The sequence below is a fragment of the Aythya ferina genome (genome assembly GCF_964211825.1).
Source record: "Aythya ferina genome assembly, chromosome: 1".
Lineage (NCBI taxonomy): Eukaryota > Metazoa > Chordata > Aves > Anseriformes > Anatidae > Aythya > Aythya ferina.
Window position 1 is genome coordinate 41,998,155 of NC_140296.1, and position 15,874 is coordinate 42,014,028.

General features: G+C 33.1%; 1 protein-coding gene across 7 annotated transcripts in view; it reads right to left on the reverse strand.

Annotated features, from left to right (window-relative positions):
- The window catches only part of DACH1 (dachshund family transcription factor 1), a 375,913-nt gene that overhangs the window by 2,149 nt on the left and 357,890 nt on the right, over positions 1 to 15,874 (reverse strand). For all 7 annotated transcript variants that reach the window (XM_084510838.1, XM_084510840.1, XM_084510839.1 and 4 more), the window contains one exon: positions 1 to 642. This exon is cut by the window's left edge and continues 2,149 nt beyond it. In XM_084510838.1, the coding sequence (XP_084366964.1) occupies positions 605 to 642 (38 nt within the window). In that variant the 3' untranslated portion in view covers positions 1 to 604. The remainder of the gene's footprint in view (positions 643 to 15,874) is intronic.

Here is a 15,874-nt window from a genome sequence, read left to right on the forward strand (position 1 = left end):
GGAAAGCATGTGGAAAAATGTCTTTAGAAGAAAACCCATGATCATAGTTTGAAAACTGAAGGTATCATTTCTTTCTTTTTCTTTTTTTTTTTTTCATTTTTTCTTTTTTTTTCTTTTTTTCTTTTTTTTTAATAAGAATCCTCTTATGCCCTCTCCAAGTTTATTTCTGAGCTGTCATGCTGGTTTCGGTATGATATAACAGTCCATAAGTGTACTTGGACACTGCTGGAAGGATCATTTGATGTGCTCAAATATAGAATCATCAGATGAGGACAGAGTTTGCATTCCTTGGAAGAGGGAATACTCAGCCTTGTTCTGACCTGTGTGTAATTTTAGTACAATAGTCCGGTGCACAGATGAAGATTTTTACTGTAAGAAGAATGCTACTGTACATTTACAAACATTCTCTAGATCTCCAGCTTGAGCCACAGGAGATAACCAAAGGAGGATGCTCTTGAAGAATTTCTTACATTACTGAAGAACATTGATGAATAAAGTTGAGGAAGTTGCCTTGAAAACACTTTGTTTCCACAGAACTCCTTATGGGTGAATGTCTTACTGCAAAGTTCTTTACCATAGCACAGGTATCTTCAGCAGGAAAAATTCAATACATGACAGTAGTTTTCAAATAAAGTCTTCCATCTAGAATATGAAAAACAAACATTTCCTTTATATAATTATATCTGCAATGAATCAAAAATAAGGGAGAAAAAACACAGGATTCAAAAACAGTGTAATTCTCTAAATTGCCACCTACCATAATTTGTGTTTTAATATTAAAAAATAAAAAATAAAAAGATTGAACACCATCATTGTTATTTCATGTGACAGTGGTCAAATTAACACCATTAAAAATTATGCACACTTTTTAAGTTGTGAATACTGTAGCACCTCCTAAAGCTTTAATGTATGCTGTACTCATATCAGTGTGAGGGCACTAGGAACGCAGGTGGAGCCCCTGTGCATGTGTTTTTACTGATATGCAAACTTAACTGAATAATGCTGAACAGCAATTATTTCCTTCATGGTTGCAGAGCAAAAATACTCTTGCATGCAATTGTTAGTACTCCCATCACTAAAGGCATAGCTCATACTTTCTGATTTAGTTATGTTGTTAAATATACCATGTAATGTAACCATTGTGCACATTTGTAGCTATTTATATAGAACCCAGTATACAATATTTAATCCATATCAGCGAAGTATAGCCTCCTTCTCCCATAAATGAGATTAACTGAACAATTACTATGTTAAAGATGTAAGCAAGTCTTTCTCACTATTCTTTTCCACCCAAGTGAGGAGCATATATTTAAGTGAGATATGTGTGATGGCAAGCAAGCTCACCCATCTAGTAACTGTTGACCTATATAACCTTGAAGAGACATAACATATTTTCACCTAATTTATAAATAGAAACCAAATCTTGCTTTTCTGGGAGCATAAACATCTTATGCTCATAGTAATACAAAATGAATAAATAAATAAATAAAGAGGAAACAGACGATACATGCTTATTTTGCTGTACTGCAGAATATAAATTGTTTCTGTCTTGTGAGTAAAGCACATTGTGAAACATATTAATACTCCATGGTGCACAACTATGAAATGCTACTTATATTTCAGACTGTAATCCATCTGAATGTACAAGTAGTAAGACAACTCCTGAAGTCTGCTTGAACACCTTCTTTTGGACCAAGTGAAGTAGATCAGCATATATTTATAAAATTTCAGAGATTCTTATATCTGTTTTGTTTTTTTTAGTTTAACCTCTTACTCAAAATTGGTTTTTAAAATTTGTAAAATTTTGAATGAGATCTTATTACACAGGAAAACAGTTGTGTGCTAAGAATTTATATAAGATTACTGATTTTTTTCAAATGGTTAGTTATTATTGAAATGTGCTACTTCACTTCCACAGGCTTCCTTTAATTGCTGAGAGAAAGAAAAGTTTAACTAGAAATTATACAAGTGTACATCACATCTAACTGAATAAATACACCCCTTCTTCATACCCTTTTCCAGTTTTTACATGTATTGTCTGGTTTCTATCAAAACTGCACAGGAAAAAAAAAAAAAAAAAAAAAAAGTGTGAAAAGAATCTCTCCCACTTTTACAGTGATTCTTATCTAGTGTCCCTCTGGTTTTACACTTTAGCGGAGTGGATGATGACCTTCCCACCAGTTGGAGTGCTTCCACTCAGAACCATTTCTACATTCTCTTTGCTCTTTATAGTCTTTGTGTACTGAAAAGGGATTAAAAAAAATTGAGTAAGGCCTTAAAGAATTTTTTATTCTTCTTTGATGCATGAAGAGAGCTACTAAAATGCTTATGGGAATTCAGGAGAGAATAAAGCTTTGAAAGTGAACTTGGTGAAGCTAAAGGCCTGGTAAACCACCTAAAAGAAAACCTACAGCAAGTGCTGCAGCATGCCAGAGCTACTAGTGGCTATAGTCACACATAATTCTCCTACACATTTTGAATAAACACAGTAGACATTTACAGCACTAAAGCTGTCTGGATACCTCTGTACAAGAATTACTCTGTGTGTATACCAGCACTTTGGCGATCTTGAATGCTGACTTTCTAATGAGTGCTATGCATAATTCCCACAACTAAACATTAGGATAACCTACAGACAGTAACTTGTATTTTATTTTACTATATTAGGCCTCCACATGCATTTGTAAATGAAATATTTATTGAAACATTCTGAATTAAAATTACAGCTGTAGAAAGATGAATCCTTGTAGAAGCCAACAAAAGATCAACAATCTGGAGAGAACAGCAGTACAATTTTTAACAGCCTGATATATTTTATACTGCTTTAGAACCCTATCTGGCAGTGGTAGGAGATAGGCAGTCAATAGGAGATTTTTCATTATTAATGGAAGATGTTATCAGAACCAGTATTCTGTATCTATAGACAATGAACAGTAATAGAAATGACCAGCTTTACAAAGCATCTTTCTTACAAAGTAGGACGATTCTTTATACAATTTACTAACATTTACGATGGATACATACAATAAACATAAATCTTCCTGTTCTACTACCCAGACAACAGACTATTAAAAGGGCATCATCTGTATTCATAATAGACTTAAAATGTTATATAGGGACTCAGCAGCTGGTCTAATATCATTGCTAGGCTTCTTATGAAATATTCTCTATTAACTTGTTTGACTAATTTCCTTAGCATATTTTTCAGGATTCAGGATTCAGAATTCAGGAAGAATTTGACATTACAATTTTAAAATCAGTGCTGTCATGTTATGATGTAGATAAAGCACTTCCATGACTAAGTCATACTTAGTAAGAGTTTGAAATATGATAATAATTGTAAATTAATTCCTTTATTTTCTCAAGATTAATCACAGGAAAAATGAGGCATCAGATGAATATCCTTTTCTTTATAAAAGGTGGCTTGTATTGTGCCAACATGAAAAAGTCACAAAATAGAACTGCCTACCACCCTTTCAAAATAATCATGAGTTTGGGCAAAGAAGAAACAAAAATAATTTCTTTATACTTTTTGTCTAGTATGCTCCTGTCTGTAGCTGAGAATTTTATGTAGCCATTCATGAAGAATGTACACTGTGTAAAAAGCACTGCACTTCCAGAAATAAGATGACTTCAAACTATGGTAGGAAAAAGAGAGGTAACTCCCAGCTTTGAAGAGGAGTAATAACTTTGTACCATGTGGTGGCCAAATGCTATAACTCTATCTGATTACTGTCCCTTTTCCTTTTCCAGACCCTATTGCCTTCTTCCTCACTGTTACCATCTTGGTTCTCACTGTCCAAAGGTTCTTCTAAATTACTGGAACTTCTCAGTGTTGTTTTCAAAGCCATCTAAATCACTTTGCCTCTAGGTGTAGCAAGCGTTCCTATCTGAATACGAGTGGAGCATTACCACTGATAGCCCTTCATGTTTTCAGGGCTAAAATTACAAGCAAAATCTACAAGTCATGACATAACTATTAATCCTAAATCCCAAATCATGAGCATACCTCTGCTTCCTGCCTGCAGATCTGCTTTTATTTGGTATATGCCTATGTTACATTACTTTCTATTGTTAGCAAATGCAGAATTTATTTATATGCATAAAAAACACTTTAGGCAAAACAAATATGGATTTTTCACATGAACATATATATATAAACATAAACATATACTACGCAAACTCTCTCACACACACAGTATTCTCTAAAAATGTTTAAATAGTCAATGTCCTTTTAGCTTGCTGAAAATCAATGATTCATAGTAAACTACCTCAGAATTATACACTTAAACACATAATGTAAATACATAAAATATCATTTCATTCAGAGGAATTCAAGCAAAAACACAAATTGGGAAGATACTGCTAAATTTCTAAATAGAATTGTGCATGATTAGCAGATTGTCATCTGTTTTAATTGTTCTTTTGCAAATGGCAGTGTTCAACAAGATCACATAAGCTCATGTTTGTAACTAAAAGTGAAAACACTACTACTGTTAAATCTCATTTGTTTTGGGCTGTGGACTGATATGACAGAAATTCTAGCCAGAGTAAGGGAGAATTTTTTAGATCAACTCTTTTTAATTAAGACTCACTTTGAGGCTTTTGAATGAACATGCATGAGTAGTTAAAAGGTCATAAATGTTACAAAAAAACTAACAACAATAAAAAAAATGGATATGGCATAAAAGTTTGCAATGCTGAAATAAATCATATGCCTTAAAATACATTTCCACAGAGATGTCAACTCGGGGATAATTCACACTACTGTTCTATGGCCAGCCTATAGTATATCTGTGGTCCTAACATTTTCTTGAGTTAAAAATATAAAGCCTCTCAAATATTATTCTCATTAATATGCATCCTTGTAAAATGATAAAATTCTACAATGAAAAGTTAATTGTGATTTTAGTTGCAAACAAAATAAATCATACATTAGAAGATAATGCATGTATTTCTGTCATTCACTGCAAGTCACATCAGGGATGTTTGCCATCCAAACACATCATATTTTAGACTGTATTCTGAGAACTGCTTTAAAAATAAACATGATAACAGTGATAAACATGAATATCATGAGTGAATACTGCAGTCTTTATGATAATCTGCAAATCAACATCAAAGGTGTGATGTCACACCTGAATTTAGTCAGAAGATACCACAGAAAAGAGTACTGAGGAAAACTCTCCACAGTACTTGGGTAAGGAGTTTCCTACAGTGAGGAGCTCTGGAATAAAAAGGAAATAGAAAAAAAAAAAATCACAGAATTTTTGGCAGAATGTCATGGACGGCTAATAGAAAGAAACCCACAGAGATTTTTTGATTTAAAAAAAAATGTATGAGAAGAAAAATGAATAAGGAAATCAGGAATCTCAATGGAAACTTTGGAAAAGTAAGATTAAGTTTTGGATTTATTTTGTTTGGTTGATTATTACTGGTATTATTTTTTATGATTTTAATTGGTGAGTCATAGAACAGTAAATGCCAGCCCACAATCCAGGAACCTTTACAACAAACTAGACCCAATTTTTGTCACTGGAATTCCTAATTATTATTAACATAATTTTGTCAAATATGCACAGGCCATTGATTAAAGTGATCCTCACTCAAAAAAGGTCTTAAGAATGTTTACATGGTAGACCTACTTAGCTATTTATGTTTTCAAAGTGAAGAACCCCCCATTTTAGATTGATTTCTCTCACATTAATAAAAATACAACTGAAAGAAAGGACAGGATCTCTATTAACAGCTCTGACTCAGAAATTATCTTTGACTTCCCTGTTCACCTCCCTGTTCTTCTGTCTTCCTTTAACCTTTCTCTTCCTTGTGTGTGGTGATGTTTTCTGTCTGTTTTATTGTTCTTAGCAAGGTACAACACTGTTATAGCTGAAATCTCAAAGGACTACATTAACAACAAACAAAAAAATAACAGAAAAAAAAAACACGTTGGAAGTCTATCACCACCACTGGTGACTGAGCTGATGTGAACTTAGATATCTCTTTTAAAACCACACATTGCAACACAAAATCCCCAGAACTAGTCCACATGCTCATTAAAGAAAAAAGAAACTTTGTACTGAAATTAAATATATGCTCACCACTGCCACAGCCTATAGCCATTCAAAAAATTGCTAACACCAGTTCTAGCAAGCTGATGCAATTATGAACTTTCTGACTCTCTCTACAGGAAAAGATAGGGTGGTAAGTAAATGAAATAATTTATTGTAAGTTAATGAAACATATTTTGTAACTTAAGAATCATTACAGCTCTCTTCCTGATCATTTTATAAGCTATAATGTAAGAGTGAAACATACCATGATCCACCCTCAATTTAATAGATTAAAAGAAAGAAAAGAAACAAAATATTGTGACTTAAAAGGGGGCTACTTTTATCTAAATAAAAGAAAAGCTGTTCACCTGTGCTAAAGAACATAACAAATTGTGTTTCCTTTTAGGAAGTTGCTTTATCAAAAATGGCAGCTATTTTCTCAGAAGTTATTTCCAGGCACCTGTAATCTAATGAGGTTTGTCCCTTTCAAAGAACAGTTGTACGTGCATGCCTGAATGCACACAACCTCTTCAGCCTAGAGCTGATAAAAGCATCTGCAAGTCATAGCTCAAGCACATTTAAATTATATAACTGGTTGGTTTATTTGTTTTAATAAGATGGGGCAAATGTGAATCACAGTGTACTTCTAACCTCTCATTCAACCTGATGTTTTAATCGTTTGGAGGGAGAGAAACAAAACAAAAGAAAGGGATGGCAAACAAATGGTAATGATTCATGTGATATTTGATAAGACAGGAATGAGAAGTCAAAATAAAAGCAAGATTATTGTGACAGATGGAAGGTATCTAAGTCAAGTTGTAACCCTTCTTTGAAAAACTTAAAGGAAGAAGTTAATAAAGGATAAAATCTGTTTTTGTATATTTTTCATATATTTTATTTAAAATAAAGACAAAAGAGGATGTATTTCCCACCAAAGCAGGAAGATAAAAATAGGAGTATACATTTTAAATAATGAGAAAACCATTTATGATGAGATTGATTCCTTTTCAAAGTTTGCAGAGTATGACATAGAATATAAAGCCCGCTTCTGTAAATGTAGTCAGGAAATCCACTGAACAGAACTTTCTGCAATTTTTCCTATAAAATGTAAAACACTATGTTGCAAGGGGAAAAGACCTCTCCCAATACCCGAGGTTAATCAGAACACTGAAGCTTCATGACTCAACAATGAAAAGCAGGGACAGAGGGATCTATACCGTCCTGATATTGTTACTGTTTGATCACATATTGCAGAACATGGTTGAATCCACTGCCCTCTTTCCAAGTAGAACAAGAGAGGTATAGGAGGGCTGGATCAACTGTTGAGGCTTTGAAACTTGAGCAGTTGAGCAGTTATTTGGAAATAAAAAAAAGTGCTTATCCAGTCTTTATGCAAAGATGGGTGTTTTCACACTGCATGTTCAATAAACTCATGCAAATAGGAAGTATGTAAACATATTTGGCCAAACACTATCCTAGTTTGCCCTTTGTATAACACCAATAAATTAGTTTCAAATTTGCATATTGTTATTAATCATACACCTTTCATTTCTCTATTTAACATTCATGTACAAATATATTTGTGTTAATACTCAGTGCAAATATTCAGGAGATGGAGATGTTCGTGCTTTTCCTTTTAAAATAATAATTTATACTTTGGATATTTTAATTCTGTCTGAATTTCCAGATTTAAAATAAATAAAAAATAAATAAAAACATGGATGTATAAAAAAGAGAGTAAACACTTTTTTTTTTTTCAGCTATTTTAACTATTGAACTGTTGGGTTCTTCTTTCAGAAATTTTATCACGTGTTTTAATCATGAATACATATTTTCATTACATCACTGAATACTGTGGGAGCAAACAAAGGTCATCAATCTGGTCACTAGTAAACTGCTAAAGTGATGGACTACCTGTATATGTCATCTTCTATTATTTAAAGATCATATAGAACACACAGAGCTTGCCATTTTGAGCACTGAAAAGACTGAACTGGCAATGTGAGAAATTCTTTGAAAGAAATAGATTTTGAAAAATCACACCGTCTCTTATTGTTACCTTATGAACTTAGCTACCTTTTTTTTTTTTCCCATTCATATAAACAAAACAAAAGTACATCTAGAAAAAAACAACAGAACCTAAGTATTGTGGTCACTTCTATTTTGGGGGTTCTTGGTTGTTCAGTTGTTTGTTTTTGTGTGTGTGTGTGTGGCATTGCATTGTGGTCATTTCTTTTGGTGGAAAAAAAAAAGAAAAAAAAAAGAAAAAAAAAACACCTTCAATGGAATAATCATATGGAAAAGTTATTAAAGAACGTAGTCATAACTAAATATGATCATAGTGTGAGCTTACTGTGTTCAATGCTGTTTACCTGCTATCATATTTTCCAAAAGATAAAAATCTTTCTTCACATATATTTTTTTAGCAAGCCAATTAACAAGAAAACTTGAATCTGATAGCATAAAATTGAGAAAGAGTTGAGATCTAAATACTGGAATGTAGTTTATGACTGATATATTATTTTTTTTCCTTGTAAAATCTTGATGGAAACTGAAATTTTGAATTTTTTTAAGTCTGATTTCTCTTCTTTCCACTTTTCTTCTCAAACCTAATGAAGGCAAGACAGTATTATCTTTTCTAGAGCTTTACCCCAGACTACTTAATGAAACACAAGAAAAGGCTTATTTAATAGTGTACCTAACATCTTACCTAATACTCATATGCAGTGTGTCTTTTCTGATTCACAGAATCATAAATGTATATTACTATTCCCTACAAGCTACTTTTATAAACGAGTAAATTTCATTTGATGTAATACCTTAATAATTAAAAGATAGACTAACGTTTTGCCGTTTTCAGATTAGAATTAAAACCCACAATTAATACAACAGTATGATCCAGCTTGTATTTAATTCCAGTTTCTGAGGTGTGATTTCAAATACTGCAAAAGTTATTCCACATTTCAATGGAAAATAGAGCCATTTAAGGAGATCTTTTAGTTTTACTACTTACATTACCCTACATATATCAATTACATTATATGTGGAATCTTATTCTAATATCAATACCACATTCACACTACATTTTTCTTTAATACCCAAACACCCATGTTCTCATCTGTGTGCTAAAACAGAATAAAGGCCCAAAGTAAACCATGAAGAAATAGTCACATGTAGACCAGGAAGGAAAGAAGCTGTAAAATATATAGATTGTACAGTGGCAAGCCTATGGAAAATCTATTAAGGATCTGTGGGATGTCAAAAGATATGCAACATAAGCTTGCTGCTTATAGGTATTTCGTATGAAAGCAAGCTTATGGCAGACAATGAAACCAAGCAGTCAGCTCTAGAACAGAAATGAGCAGTGAACTGAACTCACACATAATCCTTACTATTAAATAGAAATATGAATTGATCCTAATGATGATCCTGGGGCGTAGCATGAGCAACACAGCTTCAAAACTGAAAAAAAAAAAAAAAAAAACCTTCAGGTATGATGAAGGCTTCAAGCTGAAAGATGTATATGGTGTGTAACCTAGTAGTCAGCTATCAAGCGACACTTAAGCCAAATGCGTTTACTCCTGTAAGGAAAGGAAAATACAAGCATTTTAAACTATAAAAGAACTCTGTTTCTCCGACAAGTACTAATGCTAGCTCAGACAAACTTTTTTCAATTCATAATTCACACTCGTTCCCCTAACTGACTGTAATCTTCTGTCTTGGACATATCTTCACATATGTATTTAAGAACAGTGGTGACAAGACAACCTTTCCTACTCCCTCTCAGTGGTAGCGTAATTCCGAATAGGTACCTCAAAATTACTATTCTTCCCTTACAGGAAAAAAAAAAATCAATTAGCCTTAAGGAGGCCAGGTGGTTTGAATTTGGCACAACTCTTTGCCAATAGATTAGTCAGGGCAAAATAAATAAATAAATAAATAAATAAAATCTATGAATCTATGCCACACTGTGTCCTGGACACTAAACCATATCCCATGCAGAAAGAGAAGAGAGACCGGCTATATTAAATGCCAGAGCCATCTTAACCAATGACCCTGGAATCAAGTGACTACCTTGGAGTCAGTAGAACTGACCTGTGTAAAATATCTGCAGTGTAAAATTTTCTTGCTTGGAAACATGATTTTGTCAAAACAGGGGAGATGAAAATGTTATGTCATGGTTGCTAATTTATTTTTTTCTTTCTCTTTTTTTTTTTTCTTAGTTTTGCACTTATACTATCTATTTTCACTAGCAATAGCACCAATTAATGGTGCTGTACAAGGCACTTTGCTGTACCTTTCCTGGAACAGTAGTTTAGTGTGCTGATTACACATGCTCAGGATGAATTCAAACAAGAATAATTTCAGAACAGGCTTCCAGTTTGATGCAAGGAAGAAAATCCATAACATGCAAATAAAACTCATTTACATGCTTATCATAGGAAGGAAAAACAAACAAACAAACAAACAAACAAAAAAAGATAATTCTTTGTAAATCCATTAAATAGTAGAGAGAGACTCAAAACATGTCTATTTTCTATTACAAGAACTTGATTCTGACATAACCTTCCAAGATGAGAGGTATTAAAATGGTCTTTAAGATAATATTTGTGAAATGATTGCCTTCAACTGCAAATTTTAAAACCCACTTAGTCCAATCCCTAATCTTACACCATTTTAGAAGTGAGTTAAGAACTGAGAATATCCTGAACATATATACTGAAATTCTGGTCCTCTAAAATAGACTTCGTAGTACATTTAATTTTAGCTGGAAAATCCAAGAATCATAGGTTTTGCTGTAACATGGAAAACCTACAGGGAAACCTTACTTTTAATTCCTAAAATTAGAATGCTTTTGTGCACTGAATTTAAGATCAAACTTTGGAACTATTACCCATTTGGAACTGGAAGAGAACTGATTTTTGCAAGTTTTATTAGTGTTTTAGCATTTCAATATTTTAGCACTGGGAACCAGATTGCTTATGATGGCATAGTTACTGCTGTGATAGACACTGTGACTGTCATAACAAATTTGATGATAAGGATGAAAATGGAATTGATCCTCTAGTCAGTTATACCACTTTTATGATGCTTCCGCTATTTCCCATGAAGCCAAGGAGTCTGATCCAACCACAATATTTTTATTTTCAATTCATCAGTGTGCCAACATACTGTACTCTCTTCAATACCTGAGAGTATATATCTTTGAGTCAGAGTATAAAGCTAAAAATGAGAGTAAATTATTGCTGCTTTTTATTTTATGTTTGTATTCAATATAACTTGATTACTTGAAAGGACTTGTAGCCAGCATATTGCAGTGTGAAACGATATCATGAAAAATACATATTGTTTAATGCAAGAGTTGCATGGACAGTTTGTTATAGGCAAAATTTGCAGAATCAACAAACAGACTAAATAAACAAGTCAAAATTTGAGTTATATAACATAGTATTATATATTTTTAATAATCTTTATTCTAATTTCATGCCCATAAACCAGCACTGTAAATTTCTTTGTCCTGACTTCGTAACAGTTTGTTTCTAAGGCTAGCTATAACATTTTGTTTTCCATCTTTTCTAGCATCCATGACAAAACACACTATTATGTTATTGCAGCTATTCCTAAGCTATTAGAGACTACATCACTTAAAAATAAATAAATAAGGTTGACAATAATATAATAGGATTTTTTTTTTTTCATTTTAACATTACTTATACACATTTTCTGTTTCTCAACCAGGAAAAACAAAATGACATCACATTATCATTACATATGTTGCTGTCTCCCAGGATGTCCTTCAGGTGTTATGGAACTTCACAATGACCAAAATACTTCCTCAGAAGGGTTGAAATGCTAGAGATTTCTTTTTTAAAGCTAGTGTTCTACCCTGTAGAATATTTTTTCCTCTTTACAAGCCAGCTGGCAGTTCACTGGAAGAGTATTTGAGATATATATAACTTGAGATACTAATAAAGATGGGTTATGTTCCATACCAAATCCATTGGAAAGCTGAATGCTTGAATTTTATAAAGCCTAAATTGTTTGATATTATCATTCTTTATTATATTAATATAAATACAATCACTGATGGAAAATATTTTTAAGGATTAAAAAAAAAAAATCATTGTTTTGTCATTTTCCAGTTAGGCATTTATATGAACATTACAGACTTATTAATAATTTATCTTAAAATATAATGCTATGAATATTTCCTATTTCTGAAGGACTTTTTTTTTTGTATGTATTTTGTTTTTGTTTCTTTTCATCCCACTGGCAAAGAGAAATTACGAAAATTAAGATCTTTGGCCACTATAAAAGTACATTGTCAGATCCTTACCTAGTATAAATTTACAGAGTTTCTATAGGCAAGGATTTTTTTCCTCTTCCTCTTCCCCTTCTCCTTCCCTTCCCTTCCCTTCCCTTCCCTTCCCTTCCCTTCCCTTCCCTTCCCTTCCCTTCCCTTCCCTTCCCTTCCCTTCCCTTCCCTTCCCTTCCCTTCCCTTCCCTTCCCTTCCCTTCCCTTCCCTTCCCTTCCCTTCCCTTCCCTTCCCTTCCCTTTCTTTCCCCTCTTCTCTCATCTCTTCTCATCTTGTCTTCCCCTACCCCTTCCCCTCTATCTCTCCCCGCTTCCTTCCTCTTCCCCTCCCCCTCCCCTTCCTCCCCTCTGTCCCTCTCCCCCCTCTTCTTTTCTTTCCTTTTCCCTCCCCCCCCCCCCCCCCCCCACACACACACACTTTTTAAACACATGCAAAAGTAATACAGTAACTGAACCAGAGAGATATTTTAGGAAGGTGGTTGCTTCTCTAACTCTTAATACAGTACAAAGGGTTTTCTACCTCATACATCATCACCATACATTTTTATTTACATTTTAAGTCTAGCTGCTCTTTTGTCTAAGTTTGCCCATATTACATGAATGTTGAATTCTCATTCTTAATAGCAGGACTTTGGGGTCCTATGCCAGGGAAGTGGGGTTGGGGGAGTGGGGGGGAATGGGAAGGGTGAGAGGTGGGGAGCTTCAAAGTTTGGACCGGATGACCTTAGAAGTCGTTTCCAACCCAAATGATACTGTGATTCTATGACTTTGGACCATATGGTTAGTTTAGGATTATAAAAGTGAAACTACCACTTATTACACTAAAACATTGCCACTTACTAATACACCACTTCTGATCTAATATAGAATAATGAAGGTAAATGAGTCTATTAAATTTTTCTCATATGAAAATCAAGGCAGTCTGTCTTTATACAAAATTGTGACTATCAAGTCTTTCCTTATGAGACACGACAATATAGTTTTCCTATATTGCCCTGTACTAGATTTGAAAGTAATTATAATTATTTTATTGGTTGTAAAATGCTGTTTCACGTATTGCTCTCTTCACCACTTTTTTAATCCCTGGGAACAAGATCAGTCATCAACGACAATATAAAAGAAAAAGTTAATAACATAACTGAACTTCTATTATGCCTTTCATCCAAGAATCTAGAATACTTTACAAGCATTACAAAAAGTTTCACAACACCCTTGTGAGATACCAAAGCATTGGTTTCACCATCAAGAAATCAGTAGATAAAAATTGTATAAAGATCTCATTGGTTCTGGATTGAGGCATTGGTTGAAATTTCACTGAAGCATGAAAAAAATGAGCTGTTCCTCTACTATATCAGTCAACAGCAAGACATCAGACTCAAAACATACAAGCAATACAAACGAATGATATTATTTTAATTCTGAAAATTATATTACTTAACTCTTTCTTGCTGCAAAATGTGACATAAGCAGAAAGTGACTCCTTAGCATGTACTTATCATGGCTGACACATTCTATGTTTATCCTTTCTGATTAGATTATCTTGGCCTACTTCAACTGCAGAACTAACTTATAGCATAGAAAAATAAAATAAAATCAATAAACAGAAGCTAAACCAACCAGCAACAAATAAGCTACTTTCTCACCTCTAAAAAATGAATTCTTTATTTCTGGAATTTGACTCAACTTGCTAAATTTTTTTGTGGATGTCTACAGAAGGGTACTCTACTTATGTTCCTTCCATAGACAAAAGATAAATATAAACACCTATTTTATGAAGTGATTAACTGTACAGTAGATATTTCTCTCCATTCCCTCCATAGAGGGTGTGGGGTGACAAGCACAGATGCAGATGTCTACATTGTAGACTTCTACACTTCATCACATTAATTCCAGCCCATGTCTTGTTTACAAGCAATGTTACATTTTAATGGAGAAACATTTACCAGTTGTCCATTACAAATTATTTATGACATTGTAATACAGTTACATTAATACGATGAAACTGTATTAGTAATATGATACCATTTTCCTATCTAGAATTTTATGAGATTGTCCTCCACCTCTTTTTCTACATCTCAATTTATATCCACTTTTGCTCTTATTTCAGAGGTTTTGGAATATTTCTTTTGAATCTTGCTTAATGCATTCACATGCCTCACATGATTGCATCCATTTGAAATAAATGTTGAAAAGCTTTGGGATTAATGCAGAATTCAAGTCATCTTTTCTACATGCTTTTTTTGTCATGCTTTATACAACTTTCAGAACTGCACAGATAAGTATAGAAACATTACTACATCAAGTAGACAAGAAATTGTTACACATTGCTATGTTTCCAGAAATGATGCACAACTGCTCACTTCCAACATCGGTAGTTACAAAAACTGACTGAAATTCAGCTGCTTATACTCTGTTTCCTGTCACAAGCAATGGTGACATTCTGAGGCAAGTAAAAATGAGAATACACAACCAATAAGGTTCATTGCAAAAATTTCCAACATCTACAATGTAGAAAGCTGCATTTGAAATACCTTTTTAGATACCCTTTGTAAATAAAGAGACTTGGAAGGCATGATTCATTTTCTTCAAAGACAGACGTCTACTACTCTCTACTGAGTTATAGGAGTCCAGCCAGCTAGTTCAGATGAAGATATCTACCTCACAAATGTGTGAAGCAAAATATATCACTTCCACCAATATTGTTTGGGTATTTTATAGATAATCACATTGCCTCAGCAGCTATTCCACTAATTCCACATCTTTATCATACATAGCAATATCTATACTACCATTATAGTATCTATTAGCAAAGTTCCACTATATTTTATCAGTTGAAAAAATATAGGATAATGTAGCAAATATATGACTCTGTATATAGTCTCAATAACTTAAACATCTTGTTTCTTTATTTCTTTTATACTTCTATACTTAGTGCTGTATCCTAAAAGCACTCTTAAACTGCTCCTACTTTTCTATCTCTGCATGGCTGGCTTTCCACAGTATTGCATGTCTAAAATGAATTCAAACACATTAATGTGTTTGAATCCTCTGTTCAAGAATTTAAGCATATGCTGGCATATTGAAAATGAATACAAATCCCATTGTACTGTTTCATTGAGCAAATATAGTTTCTTTGTATTCTAAATCCCCAAACATTTCTTTATTTCAAGTATACTTTTAATATTCCAATAATATTGTACTTATCCTTGGGAAAAAAAAAAAAAAAAAAAAAAAAAAAAAAAAAGAAAAGAAAAGAAAACAAAAAAAGAAAACACTCAATTTCTCAAATCATATTACATGCAATGTTAAAATTTGTATAGAAGCTATTCTATTTTAACCACACTGTATTCTTTCTCCACAGTCACTATTTCCAACAATATTAAGTAGCTGACACATTACCTTGGGATGCTAGGTGGTCTCCTTTTTAAGTAATAGCCTTCACCTTTGTCCCTAAAAACTAATCATTGTTCTCTTAGATTTTTTCTTTTTAACAGAAATAGGTTTCTGC